The 18,993-nt window shown below is 41.2% G+C and overlaps 1 protein-coding gene across 1 annotated transcript; it reads left to right on the forward strand.

The window, feature by feature from the left end:
• The first annotated feature begins 16,708 nt into the window (after positions 1 to 16,708).
• Positions 16,709 to 17,125, forward strand: LOC100450261 (large ribosomal subunit protein eL36-like). The gene has a single exon (XM_054519604.2). It carries the CDS (start codon positions 16,727 to 16,729, stop codon positions 17,060 to 17,062), a length of 336 nt encoding a protein of 111 aa, XP_054375579.1. The 5' UTR covers positions 16,709 to 16,726; the 3' UTR covers positions 17,063 to 17,125.
• The last annotated feature ends 1,868 nt before the right edge of the window (positions 17,126 to 18,993 follow it).

Raw genomic sequence — 18,993 nt, forward strand, 5'->3', positions numbered from 1 at the left:
TCCAATCTCACTTATAGTTCAACCACTTAGGACCCTTTCTTCTTGAACCAAAGTCAGTACCTGTTAAAAATAAAAAACCTATGGGATTGATAACAATATCAACTTAATCTCATCAAGGTATGATTCATGTAGGATTTAATGGCATGACAAACAACCACACTGATATCTTTAACCCACAAGCTTTGAGGTGCCATCTTTCAATCATAGTCATTCTCATGATATTTTGAGGCTGTTGAGTCACCTAAGAAAAACACAAATATGAATTTTAGGTCTTCGAAGGTCTAGTCCAGTGCCTCAGTTGATCACGTATGAGCTGACCCTGGAATTTCAAATAATCATATTTGGATTTTATCTTTACATATCCTGAAGACACTGTGACTTGGCTGATAATAGTAACATTCACTAAGATAAGGAATTCAGGAGAAAGAGTAGCATGGAGAGAGGGAAACAAAAATGATGAATTTTATACTAGACCTGATGGGCTGGAAGCACCTATGAGACATTTCCAAGCAGCGGGTATTCTGTAAGCAATTTATTACCAACAGAAACAAAAAGAACATGCTCAACAATTGGAGAAGATACTTACTTTGCTTTCATATGTGAAATGTGGTACTTGATTTTTCCTTCCTTATTGTTATTAATGTCATTTGTCTTCACATATAGTAAGCATACTTCTCTGTACTGCAGCACAAAGGTTTTTGAGTTGGGGCAAGCACTCTCCCTGGAAAAGTTATGGCATGTGACACACTGAGACTCACTTTTTCTTCAAAGGGCTGAGCAAGGGAAATGTTACAGGAAGAGGGCATGTCTCCATGGGATTTGATGGGAAGAAAGACATCCATCCAATCACCTTATATGAAGGACTGATGACCTTGACCTACTGTGATGACCCACCTGAATGTATGCCGCGTACACATGACAATGATAATCCTTAAAATATAACAGGATCTCCCACAAGTGACACAAAACTTCCAGATCATGGCTGGTTCTTCTATTTTGTTTTCTATAATGTTTATTTTTTCTGATCATAAAGTAACATTGTCCATTACAGTATACATGAAAAATACAAAAAAAAAGAAGAAAACAAAAATTACCTTCAACTGTATCAGAGGTAACCATTTTTAATAAGTTTCTGTATTTTATCACTGTTTCTACCCATTAAAAATTAATGTATTTGCCATTTTATCCTTTTTTCTCCTTAGCATTATATATTGAGCATTATCCCATCACATTAAATATTTTAACAACATAATTTTATATTGGCTGAGTATTCCATAATTTAACCAATTCTGCATCCATGGACATTTGGTTTGTCTCTAGTGTTTTTTTTTTTTTTTTTTTTTTTAGTACAAGTAACATAACAAAAAATTCTTCCTACTTAAATCTGGGTATGCCCCTGAATTGGTCAGACCTAGACAGGATGGTATACACAAAAGGGGTTTCGTGAAAAGAGTATTTACTAAGGAATTGGAGGGTTAAAGGAAACCAGCAAGGATGGCGATGTAAAAAAGGGGTGGAGCCGAAAACAGTGAGGAAGCCACTCCTAGCCAGGCCAGAAGGGGAAAGGCAGAGGTTGAAGCTACAGGAAGTCAAGTCGGTGAGGGCTGTAGCAACAGGGAGTGACCTGACAGGCCATGTGTCCTCCAGAGAGTAAGGCAGCCACTCTCAAGCCATGGCCCAGCAGGGAGCGAGCCAGAAGAAAGAAAATACCCTACCCCTTCTTGCCACTGCTCTCTGACTGCCATGGCTTCTCATCGGTTGAACCCAGCCAGGAGACAGAGAGCACAGGGGCTGGATGGATGTGTCCATTGAGTTCAGCCTTTCAAGTACAGAGCAGGGAGGACTGGAGATTCAGATGGAAAATATCCAGCTCAACACCTTTGCTGGTCCCCTTTCTAAGTTAGAGACATAAAGACTGTGAAGATTTAGAACATATACTGCGTAGCCAATATCACTGAAATTTCACCGTCTGAGTTCCAGATGGGTGCAAAGCAGCCCAGCTTGCCTAAGTCTGTTTGTGCCAAATTCAGAACTGGGTCATCCCCTCCTCCAAGCCTTATTCTGCTGCAGCCACTGAGGAGCCTTCTACTACTTGGTCCCTGAGCCAGTGCCGACCTGGGCAGCCAGACTATTAGCATACTCATAAAGTTCTGGAATTAGGCTTGCTGCCTAGGCCAGTTATACAATGCATCTACAAGGCAATCCCTAACACAATCATAACACAATTATTCAACCTATACGACTGAGCTTCTTCCCTGGTTCCCAGTTTTTGGTCTTTATTCATTGTTATAGAGAGGAGCCCTGCTCTGAACACCAGCTAGTAGTGTGAGGCCTTGACACCCTGCCCAATTTGGACCAGCATCATCTTCCAGAGGCTGGTCCCTGCTTCCTTGCCAAACACTTAACCAGAGACCTGCCCTAAAGCCAACAGACCACCTATAACTATAGCTGTGCTCATTCCTGAGTAGAATCACTACTTGCTAAAAATACTTGCTATCTCTTGCTAAATAGACTTAGCAAAAATAAAATTAGATTCCATTAAATTTAAATTTTAAAAATGGTTGCTGTCATGTTCTGCCACCAGGTTGAATACCCTGGGTTGTCAAGTCTGGCCCAGATGGAAGCAAGTCTAAAACATTTTTAAGGCACCGTGTTTTGGGTCAGCCCTACAGTCTGGTTATGATTCTAACCATAACACAGCCTGAATTTTCTCTCCACTGAGTTTCCATTATGGCTTGTAGTCGATTGTGCAATAACTGGTTAAGCCCTAAGCTTTACTAACTGTGAGAAAAGGCAATAAAATTCCAGGTAGGTTGGCTGCTGCCTTTTGATAATGACATCACCTTTTTCCTATGGTCTCTGACCCTCAGGTCCAACACTGGGTTTCGATGTTCTGCTTAGGACCAGGCAAACAATTCGGAAAATTATCTTCTCTAATGTAGAGAAATATTTCATTTTTCTTGTCTGATCTATAGAAATGAACTCTTTTGTTGCATCCTTGGCCATGAAATATGCCTCCTGTATTATTGTGGGAAGTTCGTCTTGTTGGGGTCTCCAGCCGGAGTGCCTTTGAAGTCAGCAACATCAGAATTTAATTCCAACCAGGTCCTCTAGGTCCTTTGCGTGCTTTGGTGCTTTATAAATTGTATTAAAGGTTAATTTGAGCTCTTGCAGTCCAAGAGACATTGTTCTGTGTGCCTCTATTTCTTTGTCTCTTTAATTCCAACAGTACAAGCTTGAGTCCTGTCTTTGTTTTGTCAGGTGGGTCCCATTAAAATCTTGTATTAAACTTTGCCTCTTTTGAAGTCTCAGATCTCATCCATCTGTTCTGTTTTTTTAATGACTTTATTTAGAATTTTTTTCAAAGTTAATGGAAATGTTTGAGGAATGGAGAGTCTGGTTAATTGATCTTTCAGTTAACTGAGGGTTATTGCTAACCAATATTTTCAGATTTTTGCATTTCATCTTATTTCAAATGGCCCTTCAATTTGTTTCATCTGCTCATCTCCCAGTCTGCAGATTTTCCCCTTTCTTAAATCTTATTTTTAATCCCTTATCCTGCTCCTACACTTGGGAGTGGATGCCCAGAAAGTAGGCTCCAGGTGGACTGATTGAGGAAGGTAAGCTATACCAGAAATGCAGAGGAGGAAAAACCCCAGAGAGAATATATATGCCCAAATTCATAAAGTGAACCTGATCATCATGGGCCATATATAAGCATCAAATCTAAACATATAAGAGTAGGATCATTTCTTCAAAAATAGCAAGAGTTTAAGGCTAAAGAACACTGGATCATAGAGAAAGTAGGCTGGAAATGAGGAAAGAAGACTCCAGAATATCACTCACAACAATGATGGGTGTTTGACCATCCTTAGCAGATATTTCTCAAAACTTTTGCGTCAAAACAAAAATAAAATAAAACAAAACTTTACACTCTTTCTGGATGTACCCAGAAATATTCCTTTTCTCACAAATTTTAAGCACTACATTTTACCATGGAATATACTTTATTCTTTAAAACAAAAAGGTCAGTATCATCACTTCTGTTTAAATACACATGTTAAGCTATCCATAAAAGAAGCATCTCTGGTTTGTGTCTCACATGCATGTATCTATGCACCTGAAGGCAACTTAGGGCCTAGATCTTTTGTTTTTTCTTATTTTCTTAAGTAATCTCATTATTTAGTCTTCAAGTCTTATATATTAAAGGAAATGATGCCTACTAACAAGATGGTTTGCCCTTTGGCTTCCTTTACATGCTTGAACATCACATTTCATTGACCAGGATGAAGATGGCAGGACACAAAGTTCCCACACAGGTGAGGCAGGTGAAGTAGAACTGGTTCCAGCAATGCTGCATCCGGGAGTTGGGTGGAAAGTGCCATTATGCCCAATTCAAGAAAATAATTTACCTAACACAATGAGACCTCTAGATCACACTAAACATGAACAAAATTGTATCCCACCCTAGATTTGAGTTGACATAATACAAAAATAACAATCGCAAGATCATATTATCTAGGAGATGCTTAAAATATGATGGAAGAAATGCCAAGGTATGGTACAAATGGGGGAATTCATATTTAGTTCCAACACCAGAAAGAGTAATTTCCAACCAAAGACGTTTTAAGCCTCCATGGGATCATAACACAGAGATAATCCAGCCACCAAAGAAAAAAATAATTGACAGCAAGAAGACACAAGCAAACATCATGAGGACATACAAGGCTAACAAGATAAAATGATTAAGAATCCAAATGATCCAGACCAAAATAGGCAGACCGAACCAACTTGGGACATATAGGAGGAAAACCCAGATGAAACCACAGTGATCTTCTAAGGAACTTCAAAGCAGAATTAAATGCATGTTGGAACCTCTGGGTTCTTTGAAATATATTGGTTGTACTGTACATTTAGGAATTGTCCTTATAATGAGATAAGGGTTATCATCAACAAATCTTTTAGTCATCTTCACAAAGCACCCCTCTGAATATCACTATATATAGATACTTGAATGGACACAGATACTTGAATCTGGTTATGATCAAGATTCTGCTGCTCAGAAAACAAAACTACCTAAGGAACACTCATAGCACATTGTATTAACAAGATGCTTCTCTATACATTAGCCTAATAGATTCTGTTTCAAGAGAGAAAATCAAATGGGAGAAAACATCCCATCTTTCAGACGCTATGAGCCGTTTGAAGACCACATTCTCTCTTCTGTTCTTCCTAGATTCCTGGGAAATACAAGCAGGTGATCTTGATCTTAGTAAAGTAGTTGTAACCTGTGTGTACTTGTCCACAAACATGCACACAAGTGTGGTCACATCTCTATGCTCCCCATTGACTGCTTGAGCTCCATGTGCACTGTCCAGTACCAGTTCCAGCACCCAACGACCACAGAGCCCCCAACCACCACAACCCCTTTTTACCCCAGAGATCAGCCCCAAGGGATTGGGCAATCTTTTCATTGAGACGCTCAAAAACAGGATCAGATTATATCTCCTTTTGTAGACATCCTTGTGAGAAAGGCTACTTCTGAACAATATTTTCCTAGTAATTGTAACATCAACTCTTCAAGAGTGACTACTTGCAATGACTTGGTAGATAAAAAAAATACAAACCTAATCTCCTGAAAAACCTACTCTACAAACAATTATGATTATGTCACTCAGCTTAAAAACCTTCAATGTCACCTCATTGTCTACAGAGTATGGTTCAAGATCTTCAGCTTGGCCACAAATCTTTTTATAGCCCTAGCTTATCTTTCCAGTGATAAAGTCTGCCACTTTAGTCATGAGAAATCACCAATTCAGTCATGCCAAACTTCTCATAGATCCTCAGAAAAGCAGCAGCTTCCTCATACCTTTATGTTTTTCTACTTTGTGTTCCTCCTTAATAAAACGTTCCACCACCATCACTGCCATCTCCTGCCTCTTTTCCGCCTGACAAATATCTACTCATCCTTTCAGGCTGAGCTGAACTTCAGCTCAGGAAGCCTTTCCTAATCACTGGAGGCAGGGCCAGTGGCTACAGGACATCCAACTGTTATACACCTTGGCACTGGATTTGCTCCACTTGCTGTAAGCACCACAAGGCTTTTAGTATTGTGTAACAAGACCTTAACAGAGTATCTGATACACTATGTTATATTAGTATCCGGAGAAGTGGAAAGATTCTCAAAATCATAACATAAAAAAAGAAGTGAAGAAAGTGGGCTTGAAGAAGACTCAAGGGAGATATAGTAGCTCTTAATCATACTAACAATAACCTTAGCTAATTACTATTTGGGTGGCTGGTATGTGTTAGGCGTGGTGCTAGCTACTTTAAAACATCATCATTTAATTCCTCGTGAGACCCCTGTGAAAGAGATGTTTATCATCCTCATCCCCATCTCAGAGAAGTAAAGGAAACTATCCAAGATCACAAAGCTTATCAGTGGCAAGGCCAGTGTTCAATGCCAGTCTTCCTGCTTTGAAAGTCTAGTTCCTTCACACTATAGCATCCTAAACCACAGAAAAAAAGCAGCCTTAGCATCACTGGCCTCAGCCTGCTTGTCCTGCCTTGTAATTGGTCAGCTCTGTGATCCTAGGCTAGTCATTGTCCTCTTCATCTGCATCTCTTGACCTCTCCTTTCTCAAAATCCTCTCAGCCTATATCCCACCCATCACAAGTGTTTACTTCTTCTTCCTCCTGCGTATGTTTCAAATTCGACCATTCCTCTCCATTTCTATCATCGAAACCCTACCAAGCCACCTTCATCTCTCACTTCAACTTGTGCAGTTAATTCCTAACTCACCCCTGGTGTCCTCATACCCACACTAACTGGCCTCCCACCCAAGATTTGCACTACAGCCAGACTGAAATTTTAAAACACAAGCTTATCATTGCTTCCTATTTATTCTCAGGATAAAGATCGAATTCTTAAGACAGCACACAAGGCCTTGGCCCCACTCGTTTCATTCTACCTCTCTCCTCACGATTCCCTGACCTTCAGCCTTTCAGTTTCCAAATTCCCTCTCTCCTTATACCCTCTACACGTGTTCTCCCTCAGCCTGAAAGGCTCTTGCCTTCTGCTGTGGTTTGGTTGTTTGCCCCCTCCAAATCTCATGTTGATCCCCAACGCTGGGGGTGTGGCATAATGGGAGGTGTTTGGGTCACAGGGCCAGATCTCATAAATAATGTTCTCCCTGTGGATGGGACAGGGTGCTGAATGAGTTATCACTATAATAGTCCCCAGGAGAACTGGTTGTTAAAAGGAGCGTGGCATCTCCCCCCTCCTCTCTCACTTTCTCTTTCTCCATGTGATCTCTACACACACCAGCTCCCCTTTGCCTTCCACCATGAGGGGAAGCAGCCTGAGGCCCTCATGAGATGCCTAGTCTTGACCCTTCCAGCCAGCAGAACCATGAGCTAAATAAACCACCTTTCTTTATAAATTACCCAGCCTCAGGTATTCCTTTATAGCAATACTAAATGGACTAAGGCAACTCCCTTTGTCAACTCTTCAGAAATTCTTTATCCTTTCAGCCATCTCAGGCATGGCTTCCTTGAGGACACCTTCCCTAAGCCCCAGATCAGATAGGCTCCATTAGACATACTCATCGTTCCAGTCTTGTTTTTCACCATAGCACTTATCAGTGTGTTGATAATGACATACTTCTGTGATTAGTTAATCAGTATCTGTCTGACTTCCTCCCAGGCTATAACCTCCAGGACAGCAGAGTCCAGGTCCACTTTTATCCCTCTTTGTCCGCAGCACATGATATGGGGCTTGGCAAAGAGTAAATGCATAATAAATAGTTGTTAAATGAATGTTGGAAGACTACACATCCATTTCTTTATCTGAAAAACGAGGGGACTTGACCATGTGGATCGCTGAGTTTCCTCTAGCCTTTAGCCTTAACAGCCATCTCCTTAAGACACTAAATTACATTCCTGTTATCCCAGAAGACCTAGCCAGACCAATAAGCAGATAAACTGTAGTTTAGGAGAAGGCAGTGCTTTCTGAAAAGAGAAGCAGCCTTGCAATGGAAGCAGTCTCTCTAGAGGGTAACAGAACTGATCAAGCAACAGTGACTCAATCCTCTGCCAGGGGTACTATAATAATAATTCCCACATCAGATGAATGAGAATAAATGATCTCAACACCCCTCCCAACTCCTAAAGTCCGTGATTCTGTACCTGTGTAAAATAACGAAATCCAACTATAAATTCCAACCAGGTCATTAAATACTAAGACAATTTGTGCTAAAATGCATAAAATGCATATATATGGAGATTTTAATCCTAAAGGACACTGACTCATTACATTTAATATATATTGAGCTACCTTGGGCACTTAGTAAAAATACAGATTCCTAGGCTCCAAATCTGGTAATTCTGATCAGTAATTCTGGTTACTTTTAACAAGAAATTTCAGGTGATTCCAATGAATTTAGAAAACTTTATTTATTTATTTATTTATTTTTTTTTTTTTTTTTTGAGATGGAGTCTTGCTCTGTCACCCAGGCTGGAGTGCAGTGGCACGATCTCAGCTCACTGCAACCTCCACCTCCCAAGTTCAAGTGATTCTCCTGCCTCAGCCTTCCAAGTAGCTGGGACTACAGGCATGCACTACCATGCCCCAGCTAGTTTTTTGTATTTTTAGTAGAGACGGGGTTTCACCATGTTAGCCCAGATGGTCTCAATCTCCCGACCTTGTGATCTGCCCACCTCAGCCTCCCAAAGGGCTGGGATTACAGGCGTGAGCCACCGCGCCCAGCCAGAAAACTCTTGTATGAAGCAAAGAGCCTTGGACTTGGAGTTAGAAGACCTGAGTTCCAACTGGAGTCAATGACTAAGTCACCACAGGATGCTGACAAGTTATGTGACTTTTCTAAGCCTCATAACTCTGGCATTATCTCAGAAAAGAGAAACATTACTTTTAAATGGCCTGATGTAGGGTTACATGGAAGCTGATGCTTAATGGTAACATACGCTGCATTGATCCTAACCTCACTACCTCTGCAAAGGATTCTAAAGCTCTTGTCTCAAAAACTTACAATGAATCTATTTAATGTTTGGCCTCCTTCAGGGAATGGAGGCATACTTCACTTCCCTCAAAAATGATGAGAATTTTGGCAAAGATAAACTTAGCCACCTCAGTGACCAACTGTCAAAACAAGGTTTTGGGATTTCAAAAGCTTCTCCGCACAAATGAGACTCTTAGAACAGTTGTGGGATCATGAATGACATCCATCTAAGGTAAAAACCTGCCCATATTTTCCCCTACTTTCACTCTTGTTTTGTTCAAGATTCTACCACTTTTGGAAAATGCATTTAAGAAGCATTATTAAAGTAGGAATGCAAGACAAATCTACCCAAATCATTATTTTCTGCTTCCATTCTGGAAATTTATATATGCGATATATTTTGGGGTATTGGAAGGGAATTGGAAGTCAGTATTTTTCTTGAAAAGCCTAGACACTAGGAATGCAAACCCACAGTCTGGCCTAGTGTTCATTTATTCTCTAGAGATTTCACTAACCTCCAGACACTTTGCTAGTTCTGCAGATGGAAAAGTAAATTCAACATGGTCCTTGCCTTCAAGAAGTTTATACTCTAGCATGGCTTCATTCACTGGAACTCTGGAATAACAGAAATATCTTGTGTCTGCTTTTTCCAACATGATAGTCACCAGCCATAGCTGGCTCTTGAACACTGGGAATGTGGCTGAGAAATTGAATCTTTAATGTTAGTTAATATTTATTTATTTATTTATTTATTATATTTTTTTAGATGGAGTTCCACTCTTATTGCCCAGGCTGGAGTGCAGTGGTGCGATCTCGGCTCACCACAACCTCCACCTCCTGGGTTCAAGCAATTCTCCTGCCTCAGCCTCCTGAGTAGCTGGGATTACAGGCATACACCACCACACCTGGCTAATTTTGTATTTTTAGCAGAGACAGGGTTTCTCCATGTTAGTCAACCTGGTCTCAAACACCCAACCTCAGGTGATCTGCCCGCCTCAGCCTCCCAAAGTGCTGGGATTACAGGCGTGAGCCACCAATAGCTACATATGGTTGATGGCTACCATGCAGCACACCTCTACGATAAAAGGAAGAAGGAAAAGAAGGAGGAGGGGAAGGAAATGGAGAAGGAGGAAAGGAGGAAAGGAGGAGGAGGAGGAGATAAGAAGGAAAGCAGATAGGGGTAGGAAAAGAAGGGGAGGAAAAGAAGAGGAGAAGAGGAGAAGAGGAGAAGAGGAGAACGAGAAACAAAGAGGACAGAGAGGAAGAGAAAGAATAGAGTATGGTGAGTATGGTGAGTATGATTGTAAGTGCATACACAATGAGCCATCAATTATCAATCGTGTGATTACTAACTTTTCATTGAAATGTTTGAGGGGCAAGGTGAAGGTGTTTAGAAAAAAACTTCAGAGTGAAGATTTCATTTGAAGGGTGAGAGGAGTTCACCAGTTGAAGAATGGGGAGGAGATTTTTGGGGAGAAGCCACAAGTTGTACAACCCCACAGCACCTGAAAAGTACACACTGGGTTTTTAGCCTGGTGGTTTGGCTTGATTGAAGCACCAGATGCTTGGGAAGGAGACAGAGTGAGGAGAGAGGCTTAATAAAGGAACAGGAGTGAGGCTGGGGCCAAATCATAAAGGTCCCAATGTATAGCTCTGAGGGTTTTGGAGTTTTGTCCATAGGCAAAACATTTCTCTTGGGTACATTCTAAGGGTTTTAAGTGGTGGTTGATATGCCTGTCGCTTGTTTGTTTTCCCAGGGATGGGAATGAGAGCTGGTGTTTCCACTGTCTTAAACTAACTTCCTGCTTCAGCTCCATGCATGTATTGCTCATTGCAAAACATTCCTGGTTTCTATATTCACACAGCCTCAGAAAAACATTATATCAAAGTTAAGTTTAATTCAGTTGAAGTCTCCCTTTACTCAGTCCAAACTGCTACTTCAATCCAGTCATCCAGGTTAGGAGTGAACCTTATTTTTCTGGTAGACACCATCACATTTGCAGACCTGCCAGGAGGTACCAAAAAGGCTCCATCTGCTCAAAAATAAAGTACTATTCCAGATCTTTGTGTAGAACTGAGGGAAATTTCTACATGGTTCAGTCGCAAACTGTGCTACTCTGGAATGACCTGGGAAAATGATGGAGAGGAACAGTCAATGTTCTGTGATACACAGAAGTGCTGCGGTCTCCTGGAAAGCACTTGATAATCACTGTTAAAGTCCCTTCCTTGTGAACGAGCACTGTCACAATGACCACAAAAATCACCCTTCATTGACCATCTGTTCTATGCCAAGACAATGTGCTTAGCACTTTGCCTGTGCTATCCCATTTCATCCTTGCAACACTCTGTAAGGTAGATATTTTATCCCTAGTTCACATGTAGATAAAGTGAGCTCAGAGATGCTGTATAGCATGTTGCTTCCCAGAGTCAACAGCTAGTAACTGACAGCGCCAAGCTCAAACCTAGCTCAAACTCTCAAGCCACTTGAGAGTTACGCTACTGAGAAAGCACTGCCAAGGGACACTGGTACAGCAATCAAGTCAGAAGGCCTTCCCAGTTCCTCCATCCCTGCCTCATAATGCTGACAAATCCCATGACACTTCAGTCTCTGTTACTTCACCTATAACATGGAGGTAGTTAGACCTTCACTACAATCTCTTAAATGTACAGAAAAAGCTTTGAAATTTTACCTTAAGCAGGAGCTTATTCAATTATCAAATGAACATGTCTTGAGCACCTACAATTTTATAGAGCCCTCAGCTAGGAGCTAAGGATGCAAAAGAAATCTTAAGATCTCAAGAAACGTGCCATTTAGCAATTAAAAGTCAAAATGTTTACAACATGCCCCTCACCCAGACAGAAACAACTTTCATTCACAAGGAATTCTGTAATGGGGAGAGGGAATAACTCATCTAGGTTTCCCACCTCAGGATTAGGATCTTTAGGGTTTTACGCAGAAGAGCATATCAAGTACAAAAACCTGTCTTCAGAACTCTCCACTTAACTTCCTTGTTAAGTTAGCCACACTCTTCACTCCTGTAAAACATATGGACAGACACCCAAAGCAAACAGAAGGATCAGCCAGCAGAACCACCAGCAGCTAGCAGCTAGCAGCCAGTCTGTTACCGGCTTATAAGAGTCATCTGGAATGGTATCCAAATATGTTCATGCCCATTGTACTTATTCTACAATAACATGATTTAAATATTATGGAATCCAGTGAAATATGAATGCAAAAAGAGTTGCTTCTACAAAATTAATTTGAATACTTAGAAAAAACTCAGTAAGGATGAATCACTATGTAGATGCTTTGGAAATAGGTATGAGATGACTGTAAATAATTGGGGAAAAAAATTATGAAAATCGACTAAGATACTGTGCCCAAGTTTCTTCATAGATGTTTTGAAGTTCTTATTCCACTTTAAAGAAAGTAGAACTTGGAACTGTAGATTGCACATCATGGCTGCGGTTTATGAAAGAAGAATGACTACAGTCAGTGAATCATACCCAAAGAAAAGCTTTGGCCTAACATCAAAAGATTGGCAAAGTCATAGATATGTATGTACTCTACATTAAAATAAACGTTGATGGTATGTGTGTATCACTTTTTCCCCACTTTAACCAACTTTTCAACAATCCAACCAACTACTGGTCCCAATGTGACCTGATAAGAGGGCTTCCTTCCACTGCATTATAAGAGCAAAGTTATTCTGTATTTTTTTACATTATAATTTTAGGGAGATGGTAAGATACTTGTTGAGCATGGCCAAGCCCATGCTCTGGAATGAGCTACATTTGGTTACTCTGTCTATGATGGGACAAGCCAAGCACTCCCACTAAGGGAGCCTTCAACCAGACTGGCTGCAGGGACAGTCTCTATGCACAGCAGGTCCAGTTGCTCTTTGGTGTGTCTTAATCTGACTGTGCCTCTCACATGATTTGACCTGAGTCGGGATGTGTGATTGTTACTGTCAGGACTTTCATTTCTAAGTCTCCTCTTGGCTTATACTTTTGAGCAATGATTGACTCTTTATCAAGTGATTTCTATGGAGATGTCACTTCCCTCCAACTTGCTGTGAAGAATCCTGGCAGCAAGTTTTGCTCTAGTGACTCCTAATGAGCAATGGCCCGTTTCTAACTAGCAAATATTAAAATATTCCATAGCTTTTCAGGTCCATGTACAATGATCTGAAAATTGCTCAGTAGTTACTGGTTACCTACTGAGCAATGAAAGATTGCTAAATTTGGGTATTAATATTTTTTAAATAGCACATTGTTAAAATGTACTGAATTCATCAGTTCAGTGGTTACCCAAAAAATCTGGCTATTTCTACAAGACACAAAGCTCTTACTGTGTGTATATAATTGTAAATGATTGGAATTCTAGCAAATTTTAGGGAAAAAAAAATGCATTGCTCCCAGAGCTTCATCATTGGGATCTTAGGCTGACTATGGTCTTAGTTGCCTAGGCTCTTGTTTTAATTAACAGACCCGTAGAAGTACTGTTAGGCTCTATTTCTGCTGATTGATTCTTGAGAAACCAACTACATTGTTACCATTAGGACTATTACCAAAAGGTTTTTACTGTTGGTATGCAACACTTTTGAGAACCACTGCCCTGCTTGTTAATCAGAATGGTTGGGTGAAGCAACAGCTCTGTCTCACTGACCTGAGAATTTTACATTATTCACAAACCCTTTATCAGCTGCCATCTCTCTGCCCTGATCAGTGTTCTCTCCGCTTCAGATGGTATGTGGGAGCTAAATCCCCTTTGGGCTGAAATAGTCACATCCTACTCAGAATCTACAATGAAATGAATTCCCATTTACAGCTCTGTGATATTTCCCGGGTCTTACCACTAAACATTTTCCCAGGGGCTACTGCACTTAATCACATCATGCCCAATATGGCATGATCCGTGCATGCATCAACAAAAACTGCACTGCCTTGCAAAATATTCAAATTAGGATTAATTTTTCCTTTCTCTTTCTGGAGACGGATATTCTTATTTAGACAACACACTCAAAAACACTTTCCATGCCTCTGGGCTCTGTCCATCCAGTCCATGTCCACTCAACTACCAGATGTGATCATTTCACATTTCTACTATGAATTAAAAAGTAGAAAAGGAGATAACTAAACTAATGAATTGAGTAACCTTTCTTATATGTCTACCCATTACAAATGGATTAAAATTTAAACATCTTTAGTGCAGTATGCATGCCCTCCATAGTGGTAAACCCAATCAAGTTTTCTATTTTCTCCCCACCCTCTTTCTTATAACCTTCATCTCAGCAAAGTTGAACTGTTCCTGGCACCTGATTCTAAGATGTCTTGCCTCACTTATGGGGATCTACCTGCCTGACAGCCTTTTCCCAGACTCTGTGTGAGTTCACATCCTACCAAATCTTCAAAGTTAGTGCAAAAGCTACTTTCTATTTTAAAAAAAAAAAAAAAAAAAAACTTTCCCAACTTACCCTAAGGAGGAAGTGGTCTCCCCCTCCCGGAACCCCAGTTAGGCATTCCCTGACTACTCCCTTAAACTCTGCACTTTCAACCTTGCATTTTGTTCACTGCATTTGTCTTCTGGACTATAAGCTTCTTGATGGCTGGTTTGTGTGGTTTTCATTTTCCTATTTTCCTGCTCTCATACCCTTCACTGGGCCTTGCAAGAAGTAAGTGGTTAATAAATGAAAAAATGAATGAATATGTGAATGAATAAATGAATAGATCTGACATACACATAACCACATGGTTCTCTCCTCCTATAGCTTCATTTCTGGATCTTTTTCCTAGATGAACTGGCCTTGCTAAGAGTACTCCAGGCAGGGCTTAGCAGGTTAGCAGGGAGTCTTTCGCTTGCTTTTGAGGCAGAAAAGTGCAGCCTTGTTGCAGGGCAGAAATATAACATCACAAAAAAAAAAGCACCAAGGAAATTCCTTCCACTCCCACCTGCGGATTAAGAAAGCCTTAGGATCCAATCTGGTGAAGAAGAAAAGATGTAGGATTTTAAATTGGCCTCAGGCCCTCACACTTACAGAAAGTGAGTATACAATTTATACTCCAAACTTTTGAGACTGAAAAGAGAGTTTATTAATGATTACTCTGGGACAATAGGTGTGACCTAGGACTGTCATGGGCTAAAAGGATGATATATGATCTGAAATGAGCTACACTTGGTTACTCTGTCTATGATAGGACAAGCCCAGCCCATGGATATGTTTTATCATCTGTAACATGGGGATAATAATAACTAACCCCAGAGATTTCCATAGGATGAAATATGACCATGAAAGTGAAGCATCCAGTGCTTGCAAACAAATGGTATTTAATAACTGATAGCTCCCTCCCTTTACTAAGGTTCTTACTAAAGCACCTTATCTTACATATCACTTCTTATATTCATTGGCCTAGGTAATCCTTTCAATGAACCTTCAAAGTAACCAAAATAACCTGGCTGGGGCCAGGCACGGTGGTTCACGCCTGCAATTCCGGCACTTTGGGAGGCCGAGGCGGATGGATCACTTGAGGCCAGGAGTTCGAGACCAGCCTGGCCAACATGGTAAAATCCTGTCTCTACCGAAAAATAGAAAAAACAGCCAGATGTGGTGGTGCACCACTGGAATCCCAGCTACTCAGGAGGCTGAGGCACGAGAATCACTTGAACCTGGGAGGCAGAGGTTGCAGCGAGCCAAGATCGTGCCACTGCACTCCAGCCTGGGTGACAGAGTGAGACTCTAGCTTAAAAAAAAAAAAAAAAAAAGGTAACCAATGGGGAAATTATCATCTCCTTTTACTAAGAAGCACACTAACACCCAGAGAGGTTCAATAAGGCTCCATAGATAAAATCTGATGGAGCCAGGACTTAAACCCAGGCACATCTGTCTCCAAACTGAAGCACTTTCTAATGCAACACCCAGGCTTTATGAGCTTCTACAGAAAGGACTTTAAGTCTGGCTGGACATCTTAAATCATATGCTTAAATCATGGCACCGCAGAGCAGAGAGCTCAGATAAGGGAAACTGGGAGTACACATGGCAGTACACACTTCTCAGTACCAGAGAAGGCAAAGATTCTAGCCTGGACACGCCAGCTCCATCAGCCTCATTTTTCCCAGGAAGAGAGTTTCTTGGCGCTATTATAGTCTCACACTCCACCTCAGAGTGGTGGGTACATTTCAGCAGAGGATGGGAAGACAAGCAGAATTCACCATAGTAATCTAAATTAACTAGGAGCCCAAGATCAATCAGGGAGTGGTAATGATCTAGTGGGGGGCAGTTTTCTGGTAGGTTTAACAAGCATGCACAAACACCGGTTATGTGTACACATCCATAAGCAGCCTGGCTGAAGGTCAACAGCCTGCTTCTGTTACCAAATGAGACAAAACAATTAGCAAAGCCAGGCACTATTCCTTCTGTTCATTCTTCAGTTCCAGGTATCAGCGGTCATTTGTCTAGTTCACATGTTATTCCTTTACTTTTGTTTTTATGTGAAAGTATTAGTTGATCTGGACTTCCCTATGAGCAATGCAAAGCTGATTAAAGTTCAAACCATGTTATCAATATTTCCTACTTCACAGAGAATATGAAACACTTTAAATATTAGTACCTCCTCCTCTGAACTTAAATACAACAGCGGTAGATATCCCAGAGTTCTGCGCGGCGCCAGCCCTTCCGCCACGCCACGGCCGCCTCTGGAGAGCAGCAGCCATGGCTCTACGCTACCCTATGGCCATGGGCCTCGACAAGGGCCACAAGGTGACCAAGAACGTGAGCGTGAGCAAGCCCAGGCACAGGCACAGGCACAGCCGCCGCCGCGGGCGTGTGACCAAACACACCAAGCTCGTGCAGGACATGATTCTGGAGGTGTGTGGCTTTGCCCCGTACGAGTGGCACGCCGTGGAGCTACTGAAGGTCTCCAAGGACAAACGGGCCCCCAAGTTTATCAAGAAAAGGGTGGGGACGCACATCCGCGCCAAGAGGAAGCGGGAGGAGCTGAGCAATGTACTGGCCGCCATGAGGAAAGCTGCTGCCAAGAAACACTGAGCCCCCTCCCCTGCCCTCTCCCTGAAATAAAGAACAGCTTGACAGAAAAATAAACAAATAAAAATTTAAAATATATATATATGTATATGTATGTATATATAAAAAACATCATCCATTCCTTTTTGATCTCCTTCCCTCACATGTCCTTCCTCACTTCCAGAGCTAGCTTGTCACCCTATGGACCTGATCCTTTCCCATGTCTGTGTTCCATCAGCCATGTCCTCTCATTCCTGTCATCAATTACTTCCACTCTGGCTTCTTCTCCTCAGCCTGCAAACAAGCTCAAGTATTGGAAATCCTTAAAGAAAAAAAACACACACACAAAAAAAAACCTTATTTTCCCCTTCCAGTTCCCACCTTACCTCTTGGTTTTTCCCTTGCAAAATGTATTGAAATTACATTGAAATGTACTGAAAAAGTAATCTGCACCTGTTGTCTCGACTGCCTCAATTCCCTTTAGCCCTCAGCCCATCGCGATACAAATCCCCTAAGCCTCCATTTAAACATCACCATTGGGGTCACCAGTAGCTGATAATGAAAACTAATACCTTACTAGTGATCATGAGTAAACTTGTCAAACAACACACAGGCCTACTTCTTTCCCTCCTTCCCCCAGCATCAAGCCAAAAACATGGAGGTCATCCTCAGGGCTTTCTTCTCCTCACCCCTCTACTGCCGATCAATTACTAAATCTTCTATGAAAAAAGCCCTAGAAGGAAAATGAAGAGCTCAGGTCCTAAGCTTGGCCTTGCTATCAACTTGCTTTATGACTGTAGATTAGCCACTGCCACATCTAAGCCTCAGAACCCTCATCTGGATGGATAATTAAGAGTAGTGGGACTAGACCCTACATTTGGGTATGATCCACCTAAGTCACTTGTGTTCTAGGTACCATTTGTCTATTGAGTGGCCAAGTATTGTTTACCTTAAAGTTTAATCTCATTTTCCTCCAGACATTGTCCCTCTCACTTCTGCCTAAAATTCTTTTTCATCATTGATAGCACAGCTGAATCCATTCATCACGCTCTCTACAACCCCACTTCTGAATATTCCCAAGAACTGAGGTTTCCATCTTATAAAAACCTGTTTTCATTAACAATTCAATTATCAATGTATTACTAAGCCCTTGTTCAGCTATGGGTGAGCAAAATCGTAACACTGAGCAGTTTTTCAAAAGAGAACAAAATGCAAAGGAAGTGAGAGTTCATGACACCCAATAATGAAGAAAGCAAACAACTTTAAAAACTACATTCAATAGAGAACAGGCACCAAGCTGCAGCTGAGCCAAGGTCAAGGTACTGGCCACTCATCTCCTTACCTAGCTGGAAAGAGGAGACATGGACAACAAGAAACCAGTTCCATTGAGATAAGCTTCAGTCTGTCATGCCAGACCTTAGACCTGGTGCCAAGCTCTGTGATCCAGGGAATATAAACATGAAAAGATACAATCCTTGTTATCAAAGCCCTTGTAGCCAGAAGGCTGACAATCCATCTTTCCTTCTGGAAGAAGTTAGCAAGAGTTAGTGTGTTGGAACAGAAGAGACAAGGGTTTTGGTCCCAAGCTGACCTAGTTTTGAGTTCTGATAACTCTCTTCATTAGTTATGGGACCTGAGGCAAGTTATTTCATCCCTCTGAGCCTCACTTTTGCCACTTGCAAGATTGAGACCTTACAGGATTATTAAGAGGGCTAGAGTTTAAATTTTTTTTTAAAAAAGTTCTAGCACACTTCTTGGCACACACTAAGAGCTACAAAAAATGATAACAATAATGCTAATAGGAACGTGCACTAGGCTCTTGCCACATGCTAGATGTGTGAGATTTTGAGATTAAGTCATGTTGCCTCTCTGATCCACGGTATCTTTAGCTTAAAAATGAGCTAGTAGGATCTAGCTCATAGGATACTATACAAATCAAATTATATAATGCCCAT

Source organism: Pongo abelii, chromosome 13, assembly GCF_028885655.2.
Source record: "Pongo abelii isolate AG06213 chromosome 13, NHGRI_mPonAbe1-v2.0_pri, whole genome shotgun sequence".
Lineage (NCBI taxonomy): Eukaryota > Metazoa > Chordata > Mammalia > Primates > Hominidae > Pongo > Pongo abelii.

Coding starts and splice junctions, on each gene's coding strand:
- LOC100450261 (XM_054519604.2), top strand. CDS start 16,727: ATGGCTCTACGCTACCCTATGGCCATGGGCCTCGACAAGGGCCACAAG.